Source organism: Serinus canaria, chromosome 4A (genome assembly GCF_022539315.1).
Source record: "Serinus canaria isolate serCan28SL12 chromosome 4A, serCan2020, whole genome shotgun sequence".
Lineage (NCBI taxonomy): Eukaryota > Metazoa > Chordata > Aves > Passeriformes > Fringillidae > Serinus > Serinus canaria.
Genome location: NC_066318.1, coordinates 11347101 through 11372564, shown reverse-complemented (window position 1 = coordinate 11372564; position 25464 = coordinate 11347101). Strand labels below are relative to the sequence as shown.

Sequence of the window (25464 nt, the reverse complement as noted above, 5' to 3'; positions counted from 1 at the left end):
CATACAACTTTGTTCCCTACAGCTTTGAACAGCCATGATCCTTGTGGCTGTAGAGGCTTAAAAGCCTGCTAGTCCTTGCTGTGGTAGTGAAGGATCAAAAGTGTCATCAGTCCTTTATGGGACAGAAAAATGAACAAACTCAGTGGGGAATAAAGTCTCTAAAGCACCTCATACAAGGAAGCAGTAAAAGCTGCACTTAAGTACATGCTAAGCACTTTCTCTTAAACAGAGAGGAGAATCTGCCTCTTGAAAATGGGAAAACAAGAAGGAAAGACACTTTTAAATCTTACCTTGAAAAAAATAAATCAATCCATATGTTTAAGGCTTAGGTTTAAACATTTTCATCCCTGGAGGTTTTTGTCATAAATTGAGCAAATTATTATCCATATAGCTTTGTGTACTTAAACCCTTTGCTTATGCATCCTTTCTGCCTTCTAGATAGTAATCTACTATTGAGATACAACTAATTTATGTGAAACTATTTTCAAAACTGTTTTAAAGAGGTAGTTCTACGTTCTTAGCAGAGCATGGCGCACATTCATCATGAGCAGGCACACATCTGAGTGGGAGGCAGCAGCACATCCTGATAGCAGCTGAAGTTAGAAAGGCAGAGGAGCTGCTGGGTCCCACTGCTGCCGCCCCCCAGAGGCTGTGCTGGAATTCAGCTACAAGTCCATGGCTGTGGATCCCATTCCCAGCCTACCTGCAGGAGCTGGTAGCAAACTCCATGTGGTACTGGACACATGCAGCAGCTCCCTCTGCTATTCCTGCTGCTCCTGCCCTTCCCTTTCTCCTCCCTTGCTCCCCCTTCTCGGGCTATTACCTGTGCAAGAGGAGGAGCAGCCTTGGTTGCAGTGAGGCTGTGCATGTGCCAAGCCACTCCTTCCAGCTGAAGGAAAAATAAGTGGCTAATGTAACAAAGAAGTCCCTTTGTTTTGAACTCTAAACAGACTCTTAGGAATGAAAAATATAGGAAGGAAACATTCAACCAGGCAAAGTGTACAAGTGCTTCATTATAATTTAAATATGAGGCATGTCCAGCTAGTCTGAGTTAACTAGTTATTCCATTCCTGTAACGAAGATACAACTGTAGAGTTCAGCATATGCTTTTGTGGCAGTAGTCTCAGAGCTTCAGGCTACTCAGGCATTTGTTTCAAGCTTTAGATTTTGCATTGTCACATCCAATACAAGCTCTAAACACAGAGTGTTAGAGTATTTTCCCACTAACCAGCACTCGGTGTTGGGACAGGATGAAATTTGCCTGTGACCATTGTGTAAGGTTATTTCATTAAGTAGGACAGCACATTATACAAGTTACATGGTGCTGACCATATTTTTAGGGAACATGAATTAGTATTTCATTTGGCTTTGTAATCTCAGTCATGCTTTTCTTTGTTCTTGTCCCCTCAGTGAAATTAGAAAGGTTTGAAATACCCATCAAGGTCCGGCTAAGCCCTGAGCCGTGGACCCCCGAGACTGGGCTGGTGACAGACGCTTTCAAGCTGAAGAGGAAAGAACTGAAAAACCATTACCTCAATGACATTGAAAGAATGTATGGAGGCAAATAAACAGCTCAGCTGACCTGGCAGCTGTGCAGGTGGCCCCTTCTCATGCCTCAGTTTTGGATGTCTGTGTGCACTGTAGATATCACACATTCAAAAAATACACCAAATGGACAACTGTTTCTAGAATTGCTATCAAGTAAAACAGAATATCTTAGACTCCAAATTCTTAATTGTTAGCAGATTAGACACTGATGGTCTTCATAGAGTTTTGTGTGATCATCTCCAGTTTTGAGACAGACATCATTATGTGAAGCAGTGTGACCAGGTAATTTTATTGTTTCTCTAGCATATTCAGACTGCTTACAACTTCTCTTTAACTTGTGCTGAAGTCTGGCCTATATTTCAAAAAGGAAAAAATAATGTAATTGTGATGACTCTTCTGTCAGAATAAGACACTTGTAATAAGGTATTTCCTTCTAGCAAGGAGGGAAAAGGACTATCCAGTGTCTATCCTTCTCCATTTGAAAACAAAACCAAAACAACAGCAGTAGTCAAGAACTTGCTAGAGATCACTAATAATGCACTGCTTGAAAATGGATGGATTCTTCTGCACATCAATATCTTGAATATTTACAGTGCCTACAAAAGAATAGACAGTACACTTACTAAAATAAAGGTGAACTGAAAAGCTTTCTGAAAACAAGTTATAAGAAATTTCACTCAAGAGCATGGAATTAACTATTTCAACTTCCAGCTCACCAAACAGGTTTTTAATTGCCACTGCATTTTAATTCAAGCAGAGCTTTCCCCTGAACACAGAGTGTAAAAGAAAACAAAGATTTGCACAGCTCTGGGGGTGCTGATGAGAAATCAGTGCCTGAATGCAGAACTTGCATCTGGACTGGCAGACAGCTGTGAAACTGATGGGCAGTGGTCTCTAAACAGACTTGAAACTCAGAAGAGTTTTGGTGGGTTTTTTTGAGAGGTGGTTGAAGGCAATGATTCTCTAGACCTTCACATACATGTGAATACTGGTTACCTGGGTGTAACTTAGAGGATCAAGTTTTAAATGTCTGCATTCCTTTATGGAAGGTATTTCCGTTCACCTTTTAACTGTGGTAAGCATGATAAGGCAACCAGAAACCAACAGGAGTTTCCCTGTCTAGTCTTGTTTTACTTACAGAAAAGTAGTTTCTGGCCAGGGAATCTTTGTTTCTTGGAAACTTGTAAAAAGGGACAAATCACTCCACAGAAATTCATTATAAAAATGTTCTCTTATTAACTGGAAGTCACAGCTGTGAGGAACGAGGAAGGTGTAATTTAACAATAGTTCATCATTTTGTGTGCCGAATCCTGTACTGTGTCTTCTTTTGAATTGTAACTGAGCTCCTGCATCCCTGTCAGCTCTTCACACTTGAACCATAAGTGCTGTAAAAAGTGCAGGCTCTTGATACTGTTCGACTTTGCACTTTCTTAATAATTTTATATATGTTGCTTACATTTTGTACAGCTGTGGCCCTCAACTGCTCTATATTGCAAATTCATTTGAAAGTATTTATAGATTTCTATTCATAACATTTGTGTTGTGTATATAATGGTTAAAAAAACTATTTGGTATTGTCATTGTACAGAAAGTCAAAGATTTTGTACATTGCTTCTCTTGAACACATGAGCTTGCAATTTCAAGACAAGTTTTTCTTTTTCTGCATGTATATGTATTTTTATTTTCCAGTTAAAATAGACTTTGGCAAAAATAAACGATGCCTCTACACTCCTCAAGTAAAGCATCCCTTCTCCTGGGGACCAACTCCAAACTTCACTATGCATAATTTTCTCTGGCTAGTGCAGAACACTGCCTGCTGACCTTCCAAGAACCCCAAGGGGAAAGAGAGAGAGAAAATCTGGTATATAAAGGTGATGGTATCCGGTTGTGCATGGAACTACAAGTGTCACTAAAAGAAACAAGGAAATAGCTTTTCTAAAAAAAAGTTTTTTTTAAGATACACACAGTTGGTTTTTGACAGTAGGGAGTATATCCCCTAGCAGTAGGAACTTTTAAAATTACTTGGTCCTGGATCCATGGAACCAATTTTTCCATGTTTTAAAACTGGTCTATATTCAGTAGCCTTTAGTCAGCCTATTAGCATCACAAAAGTGAAATACATAAGAAAGATACTTATATTTGAGTGTTTCAGCAGGTTCTAAGACTATTTTTTTAAAGCCATGAATGTATTTATATGAAATGTATTTTACCTTCTGTGTCTTGGTTGACTGAGGATTGCTATTTTCAAGATATATGTACACACATAACACAGTGTTAACATTTCAAAAGTGGAATACAACTTCAATGGTTCAACAAGTTTGTGTTTTTGAAGATCTTTGTATTGTTCCTGTTCTGTGCCTCACATTCTGTCTAAAACTGAGTCTACCTTACAAAGCAGCAGCAGTTGGTCCATACTTCAGGTAATGAAAACCAAGCCTCCAGCAGGCCGGGTTTTTCTTGTAAGGAATGAACTAGAGGTGGATGTGCTGCAAAAGACAATTTGCTACATCATCAGCTTTTCAAGCACCTTTGGGGAAGGATTACATCAGGCTGCCTTCCAATATGGGGATTGTTCGCTAATTCCTTGGAGTTGGGCAAAAACTGCATCCTTCATTTTAATGAATTCTAAAGCCTTTTTGTGACAGAGCTTGTGGAATAGAAACAGAATAAGCAAGAATGTTTAGTTTTTGTCATTAAAAAGAAGGAACTAGGATGCAGATGAAGAGATAGTAAATCACTTCAAAATCATTATGTGATAGTTACAGATGCTGTTTATCCTGCTGGGCTGAAAGGACATACACCATGGGACGGAAACGGGAGGGAGAGGTTCATGTACTGCTGAGGGTTCCAGAATGCTGAAAGTTCTTCAGAAAGCAGGTTAAGAATTTTAAATCATCCTTGTAAGACTGGGGGGAAAAGTTCAAGGAGAAACAAAATGTAGTTTGGGCAGATTGGTGTAAGACTGTATTTAGGCTCTCTACCTCCAAAGACATGATGTGTCTAGAGAAAGCCAGAGTGTAACTACCACAACAGGGGCACTGGGAAGCTTCAGCTGTGACAGAAGATTGGAGTTGTTTAGCTGGCCTGAGGAGGAATAGCATATGCCACTAGATGATTAACCTGCAACTCCATGCACAAGGCACAAAGAACTGGCCCCAGGGGAAGAGAAAGAACAGGGTCTAAGTTTGCACAGTGAAATGGATAATTTGGCATTTTAAAAGAAACACGGGATTTTAAACCAATTCCTTACTAAATACTGAACTAGTTGCCTGAGATCTCTGCCACTGAAAGTCTTCAGAGTCTCAGAGTCAGTGACAGTTCAACAAAGCCTCTGAGGAACAGTCCTGGCAGAGACCCATTGGTGGGGCTGGCAGGGACCTGCACATGACACAACAGGAATGCTGCCTCTAACAGGCAGATGTCATTAAGTGGCTTGAAAGGGAAAAAAAAAAAAAAGTCTAAACAGGGAGAGGAAGGAGCTACTCCCTCAGGAGCAGGTGAGGTGGTGTTTAACCACCCCATGCAGTCACAGTGCCCTTGCCAACACTCAGAGCATAACCTGCAGGGCACTGCTTGCCAGTTCCCCCAGCACACTGGCAGGCTATAAAAGGAACCAAACACAGTTCACAATGTAATGTGGGTCACTCATTTTCACTAGGGGGAAAAAAAAGACCATATCTACCACATCTCAGAACAATAGTTTCAAATAACTGTTGTATTCTAACAATAACTTAGTGTTGTTCAGCAATTACATGCAAAACAAGAAATAAATTCTCATTATGTATTTGATTTTGTTGGGGTTTTTGTTTGTTTGTACCTTGGCTTTGTTTGGTTTTGGTTATTTTTGTCTGTGGTGGGGTTTCTTTTCAGTCATATCATTGAGCCTACCCCATGGCTAAGCTCTATTTACATGACAGTGAAGCAATTTCCTTTTTGAAGGGTGAAATTTACACACTCAAAGATTAAAAATAATAAATCTGGTGGGTTTTTTGCCTGAGATGGTATAAAGGTAATCTACAAAATGCAATCAGCAAAACTTGCAGTCACTGGCTACATGGAATTGCAAGCAACGCACAAAGTAAAACTGTGTGAACTTACCTGGATTAATTAAACACATTTCCAGTTAACTCAGTGGTGCTGCAAAGTAGATTAGTGATTGCTTTATGATAGGAGTACATCAGCCATGGAGGACCAGGGCTGACTATATTAAATATACATTTGTATTTAGACTGTCATTTTCACATAATTTAATTTGAATGAGTTCTGACAGAAATGGGGTAATGTTTGCACTATTGCTTTGCTGCTGGGTGCTGTAATAGGTTGAATCTTGTTACACTTTTATTGGGGAGAGACACATTTTGAAGAAAATGAAACCATTCTAGATTGATAAAGTGTTCTAATGAAGCTGATTATCACAGATAATTTATCCAAAATTGTCTTTGGCTGAAAGCATGTAGCCTCGACATTAGACCAGCGCTAATTTATTTTGACAGAGCTCTGGCCACACTGTCTGATCCTCACAGACTCCACCTGCCCTTTTAAAGCAAAAAATAACTAAAGCACCAAAACAAACAAAAAATGAAACCAAAAATACACCACAATGTTGAGTTTTCCCCTTGTTCTCCCATTTTGAAACACCAATAACCTGGTTAATGATGAATACTCCCAGAGATGCCAGAGGTCACTATGTGTTTGTCACACCTGCTTATTTCTGCATTTATCCTCACATGTCTCCAAGTACAGAAGTTTGCCCATTACCTCTAAGTCATCCCTGTTATTTCTGATCATCCAGACCCTGAGCAGGAATGCCCATCTCTCCAAGACATGACCTCCTATCAATTTAAATACTAAAACAAGAAGGTATCATTTAGGTTTTACATTTTAAAACACAGAAAATACACTTCAATTTGAAACAGTTCTGGAGTACTTCTAACAGGTGAATTGAAATTTCTTTAGTCCACATGTTGTTTCAGCCCTGGGAGTTGTTTCTAGGATTTTTAGTTGTTTTAAACAATGAACCCAAACTTTTCCTACCAGATATAAATCAGCCTGTTACTTACTGTGCTCCCCAGGGAGTGAGCATGAAGAATGGATCACTGTTCTCTATAGGTGCCTGCCCTACTTTACTTTGTGCTTTTTGAGTTGCAGCAAACACAATCTCTCCCAGTGAGCCCATTTCTATGGCATTTAATCAGGGTCATTAAATCAGAGCCCCTCTGCTCCCTGCAAAACAAAACACCTGCCTCACCCCCCCCCCCAGCTTATGGAAATTACTTCCCAAAGCCTTTACCTTCATCCCAGAACCTGCCTGCTTCTTACGTAATGGGACAGCTCCCACCTTGGGGCTTCTTTTTTTGTGTTGCTACAGAAACCTTCCATTTACTAGTGTTCCTTCTGAAGCAACTTTAAAAAAGAAACATTATGGAAAATCAACCAATATTTTTTCAATACTTATCTCAGTATTGCACACTTGCATAATGCTGTTTATATAGAAAAGCCCAAGTCAATACTATGGCATTTTGCCTTTTCAGATGGGTACTCATTCTGGTTTGCTGTTAAAATACATCTTTTCCTCCAAGAACAATGAGAAGAATATAGAATGATCACAATGGTCAGCCCCAGCCATCTGCTGGAAAGGAGCAAAGAAAGTGCACAAGACAAAAACTACTCTAAATGCTGGCAAGATTGTGAATCTCTAACACATGCAACTGCCACACTCACCTCTACGAATAACGACAACTGAAATTAGATTTACCAGATAAACAACCTGGGAGCAGGGAAAAGACCCTCAGAGCATTCATCGGATTTCAAAAAACCCTTAATTATGGACAGAGACCTTTGCAAGGGGGAAAAAATATGAAGAAAACTCACCTGTGGCCTCAGGACCCTCTCCAGCCCAGCCAGACTGGGAACCACCCAGAACTCACCTGGTAACATTCAGTTCTTCCCATGCCTTTCTGATTAAGGAAACGAGCCTCTGTAGCTGATTACCAGTTTAATGACCCAAATTAATTCTGCCCCTGGGCATCAGACCAGCACAGCTGTTGCTGCTCAAGCTCCAATTCCCCAGCCCTGGGCCCTCCAAACTTCCTCCCTTTTCTCTGCTGTGTGCCCAGCAAGCGACTGCGGTGGCTGAGAAATGGCTCAGTTCGTGTACAGCACCCAGGGCTTGTCATGCAGTGGGAGTTGTTCTTCAACTCTTTGGATCCATTTGTACAGCTCTTGAACAATAAATACCTGCATTGCATTCTGTGGCCTTTCAGTACTTAGAAGGAGCTTATAAAAAGGAGGGAGTGAGTTTTTACACAAGCAGGTGAGAGGTCAAAGGGGAACAGTTTTAAACTGAAAGAGGAGAAATTCAGTTCAGCCGTTGGAAAGAAATTCTTTAATGTGGGGTAGGGCACTAGAACAGGTTGCCCTGAGATGTTCTGAATGCCCCATCCCTGGAAGTGTTCAAGTGTCCTGGACAACCTGGCCCATGGCAGGGGGTTGCAGCTAGATGAACTTTGAGGTCCCTTCCAAACAAAACCATTCTATGATTACTTATGCACAGAGACCTCTCTCAACAGTCATCTTTAGATCTTAGTTTAACACCTTTTTATCTGACCTCAATGCTGTTGGTGGGGGTAGCATTTCATGGAATTAAAAGCAGGTCCATTCTCACTGTAGGACACTCCCTTCTGTGCCTCTGCAGGATTGACAGCTGTCACAGGTTGGAAGTGTTGGGTCTCATTCTTTTCCAGTACAATGGGTCTGGCTTACATGGGAGCATTTCTTGAAACAAAAAGAGCTTAGAAAAAAGCACCAGTAGTGTGGCTTTGATGATGCACAGAAACTTCTCAAGCCAGCAAAAAAAGCCTTACATGCAGAGATGTGTGATTCCAAGGTACCTTTGTACAAGCTATGACCAAAGTTTCCCCCTGTACGTATGAGGGAATAATTATGCATTTCCAAAACCTTTTATTTATTTTATCTCAGTGATTAACTTATCTTTTTCTACCTTACCACTTCCCATGAGCAGTATTCTGAGAGGTCTTACAGGCTAATAGCTTAGGAAATATTCAGCTACATTAGACATTAATAGGGGAAGGACTGTTACAGTTTTCTGAGTATGAGAGACCTGCACACATTAAAGCTTCAATGCACTGGACATTAAAATGTATATGCTTGACATATTTCATTTAATGTCAGCTACTTACTAACTACTTTCCACCTCTTAATCCCATAAACAAATCTGAAGGAAGGTTGTGGCAGTCCCTCCAAGTACCACTGATTTCTTCACCAGATTTTTCACTATCTTCATTATCTATTTCTCATACCCACTCAAATTGCAAAGTATATGTAACACACAGTATTTAGAGCCTAACTAAAAGCCAGGGCTGCCCATGTGAAAAAGTTTGCCCTGCATTACACAGTTCACAAATAAGGAAAGCAGAAGACCTGCTATGTAACAACATCTAATTATCTGTTCTATCTGTGCCTTTCAACACCTGATCACAAGGTCTCAGTGACCTGTAATAATGTCTGATTTACATCAGTGCATCTGTTCTTACAGTTACAGTCAACCGGCTGTTTAAAGAAGATAACACCACTGTGCATTAAGACACACCAAAGTACTTGAAATACTCAAGAAAAATTCATATTGTGGTATACAGACCATGATATCTAAGTATTAAGTCTAGCAGCAATTAATTACATTAATTTATTTTTGTTTTAGCAAGTTCAATACATTGTGTAGTGGTTGGAAAAACCACAAAGATGCAAACCCACTGGGGTTTGGGACCTGAAACAGGCTGCAAGAAGGCAAAAATCAGGCACTGCAATCCATCATAATTTTGTCATCACCAGGATATTCTAAGGCACTTGTGTTACTGAAGCAGGGCAAAATGGCCACTTAGTGCCTGTAGTCCATTCAGTCACAAAATGTAGCAAGACAGATTTATTTATATTATTAAACCCAGTCTTCTGAAGGAGTAAGCCCAGCTATCAATATTCTACCTTTCGGCAGTTAGGAACAAAAAATAAAAGCCCACTTTTCTAGGAAGATTTAATATTATTTTCTTCAGCCCAGTGGCAATTTTGAAAGAGCAGTTTCTGGATCCACTTTAAACATATCTGCAAAAACATCTTCTGGTCTGAATTTATTTTTCCCAGCACTCATAAATCTTTACACTGCATCAGCTGTCAGAGCCTTGCTCAAGATCATTACCAAGAGCAACAGCCTGCAAAGCCTCACTGAAATCTATACCCTCAAAACCAGCAAGAACATTCCAATATATTTGGTAGTTTCCAGAATATATTTCTAGAACAATTTCAATTTCTATGCAACTGTTGACCTTGCATGAGCATCTTCATCTTTGAAGTGTCAGCATTTAAAAGCTTCTTTCTACACTGAGCAAGTGTGCATCAGTTCTAAACAGCAAAATAAGTGAATAAATCACTGGAATTATCATAAAAAGCATTTCTCCTTTCAGTGTTTCATTTTTTCTTAGAGAAACAGCAGAAGCACAACATGTTCTAAGAGAAAATATTTACAACCCAAGGATCTGGCTTAAATTGTGGTTTACTTCATCCAGGTATGTGTTGGAGAAGAGTCTAAATTTTAGTAAATCTTAGAAGGATATGTTAATTTGACATAGTTACTTTGGGCAGCTCAACATTTACTGCTTGAGAGTGCAAGTGGCAAGGCATTTGCCATAGGGTTATTCCATATACATTTTACCCTGACAGAGCTGCCAGCCTGTTTTGCAGTGCCCCAGCACCACTCAGCAACAATCAGAACTCAGACCTACAACACAAGTAGTAAAGATAAGGGAGCCAGAAATTATTTCTTGTACTTTTAATATCATAAGAACAAGCTATGAAAATTTCTAGTAGTAATAATAATAATAAAAGAAAAAAAAAAGGTAGAGTAACCGGTTGGTTTGGGTTTTTTTTGGTAGGTTTTTTTTTTCTTGTTTGTTTTTTTGTTTGGTTGTTTTCTTCAGTTTGAAAATTAATCTTACAAGAGGTCTCAAACAATTTCAAAAACTTACAAAATATATTCAAGTGTGGAAAGTTATTTTACTGATAAAACAGCATTTCTTTATAATGTGCTTTTCTCCAGACAGGTTAAGGAAGCACAGGCATATCAGAGCAAACCATTCATACCATCAGTACAAATCCCTTTTCTCCAACATAGGCATTTTAAATCAATTGAACTGTACTATGCCAAACGAACAAAGCAACAGAAAAGCAGTGACTGCTATAGACAATACAGGGAACATACACAAAAGAGAAGATCTCTCAAGTCTTCAGTTGCTACAATTTCATAGTGGAAGTGCTTAGCTCTTCAGCTGGCTTTGTTTCACTGACTGGTTGTGCAGGAGTAATTTGGTCTCAAACAAAAAATGGAAGCATTAACTCCAGTTCAGCGTTTGGAGCACAAACATATTCATTTTATAGATGCCCACTGTAAATTTTGGGTATTGCAGTAGAGTCAGCAATGGTCACACCAAACCAGCTGGATTTGTACAGAATTAAATGAAAGCATTTTTGTGTTTTCTACTAATTTAAGCACAGAATATTAACAAGCAGCACAGAGCTAGCAACAAAGAGGGTTTTTTTGTTTGTGCCATAAGTTACTCCATTGTAAAACCACCACTTGACTCTAATAGCTACAATCTCACTTGGTATAATAAATAAAAATATTTTGCAAACCAGCATTTTCAGTTATAAAGAGCAAGAGCTAATTATAGTAGTACTGAATCACCCAAGTGATCTCACTGAAGATGATGGACATAGGCAGGAGTAACTGGCACCTCTCCCTGGCCTGAAGCAATTATGTTCCAATGAATTTCTCTACAAAACCCCTGGGTATGCACACCAAATCCTACTCTCCTACTCCATCTACAGATCTTACTAAGTAGGAGTTTTAACTGGGTTTGTCCAGCTAGGCCAGTTAGTTATCTTCCTCAGTCATGTTCCAGGTAGTGGTGGGATTTTTTTGTTTGGGCAGTTTTTTCAATATTAATTGCAAAAGTCAGATTTAAAAGCAGCTTGCATTTAAATAGCATGAAAATAATTGAGAATAACCTCTGATTGAAACATTGCCTCATATATTTTGAATCTTCCAGTCTGCCTAGAAAAAGCTTAAAAATTATTATACAAATTCAAACTTGGATAAAAATATCCAATAGGTATTTATTCACAGCACAAGCTTATCAGGTACTGATAAGTGTGTGTTCTGGTGACCGCCTTCAAAGTCCAACAAGCCAATGCCATAGCTGCACCCATTGCTGCATTTTAAAAGGCAAAACCTGGTTTGTGTATGCAAAGCAGATCTGTAACACCACTTACACAATCAACAGCAAGTTAAACAGCCAGAAGAATACACCACGCCAGTGTCACAGCTCAACAATGCTGTACCAGTTACAGGCATGCTTAGGTTATGTTTTCTTTTCAATCTTCTAGAGGAAATACAAATATATGAACATCACATATTCTCTTAAGAACAAACAGTAATTAAATAGAATGATCCTTTCTTCACTACATACAGAAATAACAATGTATTTACAATATTTACAGTTTTCAAAAATTCTGTTCTTGCACTATTCTGCAGGAATTCAAATTCTTCAGCCCGAAAAACAGGTACACAATACTTCTGATCATAAACAGCCTCTGAACAGAGACAGGTTACTAATTCTAACTTACTGGTGTACAGACTAGAGGGCCTGAAAAGGAAATAAAGCCACTCATTTCAGCTAAACATCGCACTGTTTGTGGGATTACACGGCAAACTACAGATGCTTTATGTTTTACCCAAGTGAGATATTGCTCATTTTCACAGTTTTCTCCATTTAGTCACTGAACAAGTGAGCTGCAGCTGTAACTGCTTTCAGACTTCTGTTGTCATTGAAACATCGGTTATGATGAGAGTTACAAGCTGCCCTCCTGTACTTTCAGTTACAAGCAAGGGTATGCTCAGGGATACAGCTACAGCTATACAGCTACATTTTGGGTTTGTTTTTTTGTTTTACTCAGTTTAAAACAGAAACACACCAGTTTAAAACAAAGCTGCTGATACTCAGATTTGCTCTTAAATTCCAAAGGTGGACTCTCTCAACTTATTGTCTTGAAAAGTGTTTCAAAGCAGCTGGACGCTTTAAAGTACAAATTTAAAGCAAAACACACAAAACCTCCAGAGAATCAATAATTAAAGGCAATTTTTAAAAAGAACATGAAAAAATACAGTAAAAATCTGCATGAGAGGAAGATAGTGTTAGTGGTGCAGAGCTGCTGTTCTCAATTGAAAATAATGCAAGCACCTGTTCTGAGTAACAGTACTGATGAGAAAAATTGAAGGCTTCACAGTAATGCACACTTTCAGTGCCACTTTTTAACTACAATGTTTCTTGAAAAGACAGAAAGGATTCAAAATTTGCAGACTTAATATGAGAAAAATAATCCAAACCTCATAGCAACAGAATGCAGAACTAAAGCCAACAGAAATAATGTATGTGACCTATTTCTAGGCCATGGTAAGACTTCAAAAGTAAAATAATCAGTTTGAAGTCATTCACATGTGTGTGAAGAGTTATGGGCACAGGAGCTCCGAATCATTCAGCATGCCCTACATATGAATCCATGGAATTAAAAACCAAAGTCTGGGAAGCTCAGACTGAAAGGAAACCCAAAGATATATGGTCCTTTGGCATCAGAGAAGGTAAACATTACCTTTCCAATGGATTGAGAGATTACAAACTTAGGAGCTGTATTTGCTCCTTTCACTAACAGTAGAAACCATAGCAATCCTTCCCAGCCTCTCACAACTGGGAGTAGGGAGCTTTCAAAATTACACCTACATGCCACAAGCATCTTCTTCAAAAGAGAGAAGATGACACTGTAAAAACAGATCTTTTCAAGTTGAAAAAAATTACGTTTGGTCAGAATTGTATATGAATAGGATTCTGTGTTCAAACAGAACAGTTTGAGCACTCAGCAGTGGCAGCACAGCTGCATGTAAGGCATTTTAGGAATGATTCGAATACAGCTCACTGCCTTCAGCACTTGACTAAATTCAACTAACACGAGCAACCTCTCACATTTTATTACTACAGCTGTGGTCACTGGAATCAACCCCGAAACATCTGCAGACCGTCCGTAACATCAGATGCAACACAAAGAGCGCGTGCATTCCCTGCGTGGGAACAGCTGCCTGCACAGTGGATTGGTGGTGCCAAAGGAGAGGTCACTGCCCGTGCCAGGCCCTGCTAACTGGCCCAGTCCTGGAAGCGGAAGCAGTCCCCGGCGATCTTCCACACGGTGTTGGTGGGGGTGGCCTGTGCCGTCAGCAGGAAGTTCTGATTGAAGTAGCGCTGCTTATCCCCATCAAATTTGACAGTCCCACTTGTCACCACGAGGACTGTTGTCTGGCCTTGAGTAGCTTGCTCTTCACAAGGAGGTATGAAATGATGAAGAAAACAACTCAAACAAAGACTAGCAGGTAAAGAGGCAGGAAATGCACACAGAAGCTTGGTTCAACTGTGGTTACACTGCGCCAGGCTAACAGCTGGGTACAGGCAGGGAAGTGCAGCTCTGGTGCAGCGTTTCTACACAGACAGCGGTGCGTTCACCAACACGGCTTGGCAATGGCTTTGCCACTTTCATCTCCTGCTCTTCATTTTAGAGCACTGACAAACACCTCCATTTGTGCTTAGAGTGAGCTCTCATTACTTGAGATATACACACATAGAGATATTTAGCAACTTGCATATACTTTCCCCCCCCCGTTATTAGAAATTATATCTTTTTCACAGCAGAGCAAAGCAAGTGTGTTTGACCACAGGCTTTTCCCTTACTTATATTCCCAAAAATGTCCATTAGAAGCAATTTATTAACTTCTCAATTAAGCTTTTCTTTAGGAGTTGTTAATCAGAAATCTAAAGAACTTAGCACCTATTCTAGATGTAAAGAAACCAAAGTACATACAGGTTTAGGTAATAATGATTTGTTCCACATGATACTGCAGGTCAGTACAAGAGGCCACCATAGGGGTCTCCCAAGCACAAGATAACCTGGTAAGCCACTTTTTCCATACATGAAAATAGATCACATTTGAATATGATCTAAACAAAAAAAGTCCTTAAAATATTTTCCCAGACATGAAAAAAGGTGTATAATTGCTGCATCTCTTGATTTGTGCTTTATTTAAGCACAACTTGACATTTCAAGCCTTGGTATTTTCTCTAAGCTTATTCCAAAGGAATTATTAAGCCCTATAATAATTGCTCACTTTCAATAGTTAAAAAGAATGAAAAATAACTAAGTAAATTATAATACAACCTTACCGTGAACAGGCTGGCAGTCCAACACATTAACCTGGAATTCACTTGATGGCAACATTTCAAAAAACTTATTTAGTTCTTCTTGCCCAGACACTGCATTTCCATTCCAAACTAATGTTGCTTTGTCCAAATACAGTCTGGTTAAAGCCTGAGTGATTATGAAAACACACATTTAGGAAAAAATTGTAAACATATAATGGACAACATACAAAACTTACACTGTGAATTACTAATTTCTTCTGTTAGCTTGACAGATTAAATGCCTTCCTGAAACAATAGCTCCTTTTAACAACCAGTGCTCCTGACCAACAATTAAAACTAACACCTTTTTCTTTATGAGTGGCACAGTGACTCATATCTCAAATATTGATAACATCCCTTTAACAAAGATAATGACAGAACTAAAGTGGTAGCTAACAAAAGGACAGTGTTACCTTTCCACAATAAGTTTATCACTGATTTTCAATTTTGTTTTCCTTCTGAGAGGGAAAGTGTCCACACAAAACAGTTTAGGTCAGGAAATTATAATTTCAGGTTAAAAAAAAAAAAAAGTGAACAAAACCAGAAACAGGTGAAACTTGAAAAGCACAGCAGCATACCAGAACTTTCCAAATGTTTCATAAGCTGTCACAGCTGAGTAACTGCCCAACTCTCCTCCAAGGTGTTGACACACCCCTGTCCAACCTATTAATGTGTGAAGTGACTGTGAAGTAACATGGGACGGCTGGTACTTTCACATACTGAATTGCAATTACAGTACAATTAAAATTCCAAACACTGGTCTCCAAGGCTCTCTTTTGGTGAACACATTTGTGACATGATACCACATCAGTGTGCTCCAGGAAGACTTGCAGAGCCAAACACAGCTGCACTGCTTCAACTTCAGGCACTCAGAAAAACCCCAGAACCAAAAGTGGTAACTGCTAATGAAAGAGGTTTGGGGGAAAAAAAGCTAAATCCTGACCTCAAGGGAAAATAAAGCAAGTTCTGCTGCCCTGTACTGACCAAATCCTGCACCTGCAGGACACAGCTGCACACCAACTGAACAAGGGTCATGAGAAGTCTAAGGCAATTCTGAACAGCCCCTTTGACAGTAAGGCTGCACAGGAGCACAAAATCTTCTGCATGGAGCCAGAGGAACAGCTGCCCTGCTCTGCCTCGGCCAATGCAACACACAGTCACCAATGCAGCACATGGTCACCAATGCTCAGGTGCTTTCTGTGTAAAGACAGTCAGAAATGCAAACAAGGAGTGCCAGGACAGTTTTAACTATTGTCAGAACAGCTACATACCCTTCTTCTCTTGTCCATCGTCTCATAGTAAATGTTGACAAACTCATCTGCAGCTCTACAAGCTTGATCCACATAGGTTTTGAAATCCTGGAGGGAAGAAATCATATCAAATTTCTTTAGTTATGCAATCCAATCATTGACTCAATTTCTCCTGCAAGTCAGTTTAACTGGTCTTTTCCATCCTCACCAAAAGATGACATCAAATAATGTTGAAATTTATTCTAAGCTCCTTTTCTACTTGCAGAAGTACTAGCTGTTAGGCAGGCGACAGTTTCAGCATTAGTTTTGAATGCTGATATATTTATTGTATTTAAATTGCAAATATTTACATTGGAAAATGGGTTACAGCTGGCTGTAGGTAGTGTGGCCACACAATTATTCAAGGAAAACAGTTGTTGCTGTGATGGCTGTTCTGAAATAAAGTTAAAGAACAAGATTTATTCAGGTACTTCTGAGAATTAGCAAGAACCCCATCACACTGCCATCCTGGTCCCATTTTTAACATACATTTTTTAACATATATAGAAACATATAGTAAGAGAAAGAACACCAACATCTGGATGTATTCCTTCTAGTATGGATCAGTGCTGTATCCACAGGTCAAACCCAAACACTTCTCCTCACCCCTTATTGTCTTCCTCACACCTCTCTACTTGCATTCATCCCCAGGTAACAGCCCTTGTTGTCCCACCACTGCACTATGATCTCACTGGGTTATTGGCTCAGTTTGTTCATCTGTTTGGCCCTCAGTCTCTTACAGACCCTGAACTGGGACATCCTGGAAAGCAGATCCTAAATTTCCTGTCCATACATCCATAAATCTGCATTTGATTCTCTTATCAATTGTTTAAATTCTATTATTTATCACTGTCCTAATTCAGTATTATACTCTCAGTATCTGCAACTTTATCAGAGCTGAACAATTTCCCTGTTTGTATTTTCTTGGCTGCTTTTACTGAACATTCTCCAGAACCACCAGGAATCCCTCCAGTATTAACACAAGAAATATTCATAATCAGAGAAACTCCGATCTGAAAAGAAACCAAGGCCTATCAAATAATCTCTGTTTATCCAACAAAGCCAAGCATGTTTCTGTGCATCTTTTCTCTCCCCCTGCATGGACACAAACTGCTCTTCATGTCCCTACCTCACCCAGCAGCTCACAAACTCACAGGCCACTGCCAATCCCAGGCAGTGCCCAGAGAGCCTCTGGAGACAGGAGTGACAGAGCTGTCCCTGGGAGCAGTGACAGCACAGCCTGGGAGCCCTCAGCAGCTCCCCCGGCACAGCAGCCCTGCCCAGCCTGCCCCAAACACTCCCCTGCAGCTCCCCACACACGCAGCGGCTCAGGGAACTGCAGGGGTGCCAGAGTCTGGAACCAGCTCTTGGGGTACCTGCAAGAGAAGTCTAACAGGAAATCAGCTCTGTCGGTTTTGCAAAGTTTTTACAGCCATAACCAACAAAGTTTTGAACTCTGTGAACAATTTAGGCTGGAATAAACTTCTGGAGGTCATCTGGTCCTAGTCCCTTTTCAAAGCAGAGCTGACCCCAAAGGCTGATCCACTTTCCAGGCTACATCTGACAGCTGAGTCCTCTGTCCTGTCTCCTGCCACGTTTGGACATCTCCGAGAATGGAGACGGTCACACTTCCTTCGAATTCCAAGGTCCAACCACCTCACCCTGAAACCCTCCTTCCAAGCTTTTAACAGGAAAGCCATAATTGAAAAAAACAAAAAACCAACCAGCCCCAAAATCAACTTCTCCAAGACTCTGGCGGCAACTCCAAGCAGGTTTCCAACGCACCCGGCCGCTGCCGACGGCCTCCCCGAGCTCGTCTCTGCTCTAAGGCCCCTGTAGGAGGAGGCTGAGGCCACTGCACACGGGCCCCGCGCTGCCCCGGGACCCTCGGGAGGATGGGAGCGGCCCCTGCCCGCAGCCCGTGCTGAGGCGCTGCCGCCCTGCCCGTTCGTGTCTCACGGAGCCGGGACACTCCCGGCGGCCTCCCCGCGCTCCCACGCCCGCCCTCTCGCACGCAGCACCCTCCCGAGGCGGACACCCCCGCTCCCCGGCCCCAGGCCGCGGTTCCCGGCAGTTCCCGGCCCGGCCCGGACTCACCACGGACGCGGCCATGGGGTGGCGAGGCGGGAGGGCGCCGGAAGTGCTCTGCTCCGCCGCTTCCGGCCGCGCGTCCCCTGCCGAAAGCGTTCCGCCGCAGGGCCCTGCGGAGCGTTCCGCCGAGCAAGCAGGCCCGGCGGCGCCCGGGCTTTCCCCACCATCGACATTCCCGAGCTTTCACACGGGCTGGAAATGGCCCGGAGAGCTGGCACCGGGGAAATGAATCGAAATTGTAATCACCATTAAATGGCGAATAGTGTTATGTATTTCTCTGTCTGTGTGGAGTAATTCTTAGAAATGACTGCTTTAGAACTTCAGTCAAATTTACTCAAAACACCTAAAAATATCTTACTGAAGTAAGGATGTATCAAGATTTCAGAAATACGTTCAGTCATCTGGGTTAGGCCATATTTTCTTCTGTTTACAGCCATTGATTAAAATAAATTAACATTCATAACAAAGCACTGAATAATTTCAGAATCACGGACAAACTGCTTAGATTTTATTGTCAATTATTTGATACTGGGCAAGGAATGACCACGCAATGAAAATGGAATTCAATCTCCAGTAAGGTGAAGAGTTCACATTTTCCCACAGAACCCTCATGAGGCAATCATGCCCCCATGCAGAAATGAAGACAGGCTGCATCTCAGCCAGGCCACTTTTCCAATGAACCTTGCTCTGTGTCACAGCAAACTCTGACATTTGTGGCATGAGCTCAGTAATGAACTGTCTCCTAAATCAAGGGAAGCAACTGACACTGGCCAAATCCAGACAGACTGTGATTAGTGGGATTCTTGTGAAACTGGATCATGACTCAGTGTTTGAGGGTTTTGCCTGAGCAAGAACTCAATGAAAACTAAGAGATTTGATCTGCTGATTTTAATGAGAACTGGGAGTAGGTCTCAGATGTTTGACTTACAGAATGGATAAAAAATTAATGCTAAAGCTATCTTTGGGATTTACTAAACTGCAGTGGACTTGAGAAAGCCTATTTTGGACAGTTCCCAGCATAAAAGGTGGACCTGGGCAGAACCTGTGCTTGTTACAGTCCCATGGGGTCTCTCAACTGTGACCACTCCACCTCAAATTTCTGCCATACCAGAAATGGAGGAATGCACTGACTCTTATGCTGATAAATGCCTCCCTTGTTTCTTAAAGAAAAACAGGACTTGCTATGTATTGAAGTGGGAATTGTATCCAATGGCACATTCTGAGATAAGTACAAATAACTGTTCCATTTTACTCCATTCAAAGCAATGCCAAGTGGAGATAAATATTCAGAACAGGTCAGTTCAAAGTGTCACCGCATTTGCTTGTTAAAGAAATTTTAAAATCCTCTTCATTTCATTAGGTAAAGATGCATTATTTGACCTCTTGAGAAAATCTGACTATGTGTATGTAAAACATATGGCCAGGTAAACATATTGTGGGGTTTTTTTTCCTCCAATAACTTTCCCCTTTCAAAAAAGAGACATCCGTTGAGACTAGGCAAATTTAAAGTAAATTTTCATTAATTTTCTTTTCTTAGATGAATAATTATGGAATCAGCTACAGATGGAGCACTAACTACTGCACATGCTAGATTTAACAGAACTTCTGTGCAGAGCTCACTCGAATGAGAGAGGCCTGCAGGGCTGGAACCGGAGTTTCTGTGCTCTCTGAAACTGTCAGTTCAGGTCAGCTTGTAGCATATTCTGAGCTCAGTTTGGGTTGAGCTCAGGCCTGAATGCTGGGCCCTGGCAGGTAGCCCACAACAGTTAAAACTGGTTTGTGAGAACTCTTAGCATCAATCAAATGCTAAGTAATATTTCTCCAGGCCAAATGTACCTGTGACCTTTTAAGGAATCATTTTCCAGTTAAGAACAATTTACTTCCAGCTGGAAGTAAAGAGTTTTGTCATTTCCTTTCCTTTACAAATGGGAGATTTAGGAGAATCCTGTATGATTATTGAGTACATGCTTGCAGATGTTTTACTTCTATTCCTGAATACACCAAACTATTCAGCCATGTCTGAGCCTCTGACCTGTGGTTCTGTCCTCAGCTGATCTGGCACAGCTGCTCTGCAGCAGAGAAAGCAACACACCTTTCTTTGGGACTGTTCCTGCTCTCTGCTATTACAGTGGTACCCAGTGTTCCCTAAAACATCAGTAATCCAATAGCCAACTGTTAAAAAAATGGCAAAATCCCACTAACTCTTGTGGACGCCAGACCTGGACTTGGGTTTGTTTACTTTGGCTAAATAGGGAATAAACCAAGTTTCTTCAAAATGTACCTTTAGCCTCCACATCAGTTCCACAGCCCCAGTTTTCAAGCTCCAGTTTTAGGAAATGTCTTGGTCAAATGTCAAACAATTCCATCAGCTCTTTGAAGGCAAATATTAGACAGAGATTGCATCTGAAATAATTACCCAAGCACCATTCAATTAACCTACTTGGCTAAAAGGTGATGCACAAATCAATAGTTTGCAACAGAGGCATGTGTTTCAGATCAAACTAATCAATAAGCGTCAGAGTAATTTCAAATTACAGACAAATACAGACAAAATTAAAATTCAAGCACTTTAGATACCAAATGTATTGCAACTTAAAAGAGCTCTTTTAGGCAGGATATTCCCCAGGTACAATTTCAACATATCACTGCTTTTATTGAACTATTGCTATTTATATTGATTTATTTGAATTATTTATATTGCTTTTATTGAACTATTTTGTCTCTTTTCTAAAATAAAAACAATTACTGTCATTTTGGGAGAACTCACAAAACAGGTGCGAGTTCCCCACTTGGTCCTTGGCCAGCTGATAACTGAGACTGTGCATTGGATTTCCCCTGAGCACAGCAATTGGAATAGACCTGACTATTGGGAATTTTTCTGTTTGCTTTTCATGACCACTTTTCTCCTCCTTTACCTTCTAACCTTGTACATGTGTAACGAGATGGAACAACAGGAGACCCAGCTCAGAGCCCAGAGGATAAATTTTAGCATCAGAGGGCTTGCTATTTTCTACCTACCAAAAGAAAAGTTTCTTGTTCACAAGCCTTTTAGCAGGAAGAGCTTTACAGAGACCCAAAGCTAGGTCAGTGTCTAATCTCATGTGCAACAGCCTAATCTATTTTTCTTTGACAAGTTACAGCCTTTGGAATAGATTGTTTATAATGATCCTGCAGCATTTGTACTGCATTTACCAAATACTCAGTAGGATGAATTCCCATTCCCACTGCAGTTATTAATAACAAACTCTGCATTGCTGCAGTGTAAGTACTGACACACCAAAGAACACTAAATGTGATCATTAACTCCCATGATTGCACTAGTCTGCCAAGGAGGAATATATGTAAAACCCACAGTAGTAAGTAGTGAGGGAACACAAGCTTTGAGTCATTTACAAGGATCTTTTTGATTTTATCACCAAACAGACAAGTAAGGTAAATACTCAGAAAAAACCAAGCCCTATGACAGTTTAAGAATTGTTTTTCTGCATTCCTTCAGAGTTTACATCAAAGCAACAAAAGGGATTATCATCTTTAATAATACTATTTCTTCATGTTGCTTTGCTCTAGTGAAGAGGTTTAAGCATATGAAGATTCTTTTCAGAAAGAAGACCAAACATGAGAGATTTCCTAGATGACCTTTGGATTCATATTTCAAGATTATTTTGTAGGGATAATGAGAGATATTATTTCCTTTTAGGCACTAAAATAGATCAGGTAAGAGGAGAACTCAGGGTACTGGTAAAAGACTGCAGAATCTCACACATTCAGCCAAATCCATCTAACTTATTTAAGGACATAGGTGGCATTTATATGGATCCTTGTTCAGTTCTCAGAAAGTAGACAATGTCCTCTGAAAGGTTCAGAAATTGGGCACAGTGTTGTAAGAAGGAAAATTAGGATACAGACAAGCTATCTTTAGGTAAAATGCTCTATTTGCTTCTGTACCACTTTAGTATATCTAAAGAAAAAAGAACAGGAAATGTCATGGTGGTTAAAAAATCAAGGTGAATGTGCTCACAAGAATTATAACAGGCTGTGGCCCTTAAGTCTTGTCAAGATTCACTATAAGTCCTCTCCTTATTATTTACATTTCAACACATTACTCCACCACTGTGCAAAAAAATGTTTCTTAAGTATTGAGAGAAGAACATCCAAGAAATTGACTTAAATGCCATCAGGACAGGCAGCATAAACCAACATGCCAATGCTCTGTTGATTTATTCCAGAGCAATGCATCTGGACTCACCAGCTCTCATACATATTCCATCTGGAGAAACAGCTCTTTGCTCAGTAGTTGTCATACTGTCTGACACAAACAATTGCTTGTTCAATTTGTCATCAGGGATTCTCTTTGGGATTTGAAATACTTGAAAACATCACATTTTGTTTCTGGCCTTAGGTTTGGAGCATTTTTTCCTACATAATGTTCAGGGTTGCCCTGCAGCTCTGGGTAACTCCAGTAAGAATTACAGGGCCAAAAAGGTCAAGTTCAAGGTGGTTCACTGTGAGCTAAGGCTGCCTAAGGAGGGGAGGTGGAAAGTAATATTTAGTAGGTCAAATGTTGCAGAGATAGTGGAAGGATCCTGTCAAATCACCAGGCTAAGAACATGAGACAATAAATACACTTTATATAAACTATGGGGGAGAAAGAAGAGGGAAATTCCAGCTCATGGAAAGTATGGATGATGTTACAACAGTCAGGGCTGGGGAGTGACCTTAGGGAGTCATAGCTGTGGGGAAAGAACAAACATGTTTATTAGAAGTGTCATTAGGGAATGTTTTGCATGAAGCAGTGAAATATGAATACTCAATGAATGAAGCAGCATGTTATTAATGCTGAGCAACTGGGAGGACTGTGGTAAAGAAGATAATCAACAGGAAATGAACCAACATGATGGGATAGGAAAATGCTTAGAAATGGAGAGGTAGACCTGAAAAACATTTGAGCACAGGCAAGCTTTGAAGCTGAGGGTTGATGAAATCACTACACCAAAATGTGTAAGAAGAAAATGTGGGAATTGAAGACAGTCATACAATACCTCTGAAGAGCTGAGAGAACAGAACTGTACCCATCCAAACAGATGTTTTATGAACTGCAGGAGATAAGCACCAGGAGTGAAGGTAATGAAAACAGTAGATCAAGTTGCAGCCTGAAAAAATTGGTTTGAAAGTGTATTACACTGGGTAATAATAGAGTCAGTAAAGTACATAATGGATGGGAAATCTAGTTAGCAGAGATAGAATTTGCCAGACAATTATCCATCTAATTCCTTCTTCACAAGTACTGTTTGTGGCACAGGAGAAACTGGCATGAAGGATAACAGTCAGCATGTTAACTTAAACTGCTCTCAACATACAACTAATCAAGAGACAGGAAAACTCTCTTCAAAAAACCTTTTCACTGACAGCATGCACTATTAGAAATGTGTGCTTTATAAACTCTGCACAAGCAGGTCCTTGAGAATGACCTGTTTTCCTCTCTGCTGTGTGCATACTGGCCTTGCTGATGCCTCATAACAGATTTTCTTCCTTTTTTGACCTAAACTAAAGAATAATGAATACCATATTGTCAACTTTTTTAATTATATTTTTTTTAATGAACAATGTGGACTTATCATAATAAATCACCCAAAATGTTACTCCTCCAAAACTGGGATTTAATTAAACATCACTAAGCTCAAGGATTTTTAAAGGGGAAACTGGTGAAAATGAACACAAAGACCAACAGCAGATACTCTATGTCTCCATCATTCAAGTCAAGAAGAATAAGTTTTCTGCTGAACTTACTGATGCTGATCTTTAAATTCACTGAATATAGAAAAGACAGAGAGATTGAAAGACAAACACATTTTCTGTGAGGAGAGGCTGAGAGAGTTGGGATTGTTCACTCCGGAGAAAAAAAAGGCTGGGCTGCCTTCCAGTAAAGAGCGCTTGTAAGAAAGATGGGTTCACGCTTTTTAGCGGGGTCTGAGGTGACGTGAGGTGGGGAAGGGTTTTAAACTGGGTTTTAACCGAACAGAGGGCGGGTTTAGGTCACAAGTTTGGGGCTGCTCACAGCAGCGACTCCGGGGCCGTTCCCCTCCTCACCCACAGGCGGCGCGCGCGCAGCGCCCGCGGCACCTGCGCCGCGCTGACGTCACGGCCCGTGCACGCTCAGGCGCGGCGGTGACGTCACGGGCGGAGCGGCCGTCAATGAGCGGGAGCGGGGCGGGCACTGCGTGTGACAGCCCAGCCCGGGGACAGCGGGGACACGGCGGGCACCGTGTGACAGCCCAGCCCCGGGGACAGCGGGGACACGGCTGGCACCGCGTGTGACAGCCCAGCCCGGGGACAGCGGGGACACGGCGGGCACCGTGTGACAGCCCAGCCCGGGGACAGCGGGGACACGGCGGGCACCGTGTGACAGCCCAGCCCGGGGACAGCGGGGACACGGCTGGCACCGCGTGTGACAGCCCAGCCCGGGGACAGCGGGGACACGACGGGCACCGTGTGACAGCCCAGCCCCGGGGACAGCGGGGACACGGCCGGCACCGCGTGTGACAGCCCAGCCCGGGGACAGCGGGGACACGACCGGCACCGCGTGTGACAGCCCAGCCCGGGGACAGCGGGGACACGGCGGGCACCGTGTGACAGCCCAGCCCGGGGCACCGCGTGTCCCAGCAGAGCCTGAGGACTTTGCACCGCTGCAGGGACTTTGCTCTCCGGAGCGTGGAATGGAAAACAGCACGATGTGTTTGTTCCCCTGTAGGCACAGCCACGGACACCAGTGTAGCTCTCAGCTCCCTCGGCATTCATGGTCACACCGATGGGACAGTGAATTTCTTGTCCCAGAACTCCCAAAACTTAGAGCACCTTTGTTCACCTTGGATGGGGACCTGAAAGCTTTCATATTTTCAAAGCTTGTAAAGCCTTTCAGGCTGGTCTTGGGACACTGGTAGCAGTTTAAAAGCTTTACTGTAACAAAACTCTGTCTAAAGTTGTTCTTGCAAACTCCTTTTATTGCTGGCAGCCACCGGCTGGGGCAAATCCTCAGACTTCCCAACACCAACTGCATCCCTCTGCAAAATTAGTAACAGTAATTAACAGTAACATAAATAATTTTATTCCAAGCACAGCACTCTATAAATGGGAGAGCAAAAGAACCAGCAGCCTCATGGAGTCCAAGTGGGGTGCCTGTTGCAGTCTGGTAG

At 41.4% G+C, this 25464-nt stretch overlaps 2 protein-coding genes across 12 annotated transcripts in view; one reads left to right on the top strand and one right to left on the bottom strand.

The window, feature by feature from the left end:
• Positions 1–5337, top strand: part of ACSL4 (acyl-CoA synthetase long chain family member 4) — a 45286-nt gene extending 39949 nt beyond the window's left edge. For all 9 annotated transcript variants that reach the window (XM_050974421.1, XM_018914321.3, XM_018914320.3 and 6 more), the window contains one exon: positions 1411–5337. In XM_050974421.1, coding sequence (XP_050830378.1) covers positions 1411–1568 — 158 coding nt within the window. In that variant the 3' untranslated portion in view covers positions 1569–5337. The remainder of the gene's footprint in view (positions 1–1410) is intronic.
• Positions 5338–10591: 5254 nt separating this feature from the next.
• NXT2 (nuclear transport factor 2 like export factor 2) overlaps positions 10592–25464 on the bottom strand; it is a 52008-nt gene continuing 37135 nt past the window's right edge. Inside the window, exons 1-4 of one of the 3 annotated variants that reach the window (XM_009090341.4) lie at positions 18281–18353; positions 16166–16252; positions 14877–15021; positions 10592–13978 (exon numbers count right to left, since the gene is read on the bottom strand). In XM_009090341.4, the coding sequence (XP_009088589.1) occupies positions 13800–13978; positions 14877–15021; positions 16166–16252; positions 18281–18295 (426 nt within the window). In that variant the 5' untranslated portion in view covers positions 18296–18353 and the 3' untranslated portion in view covers positions 10592–13799. Of the gene's footprint in view, positions 13979–14876; positions 15022–16165; positions 16271–18280; positions 18354–25464 lie in introns of those variants that run through there. The other 2 variants (XM_050974448.1, XM_009090340.3) reach the window with 2 other exon arrangements.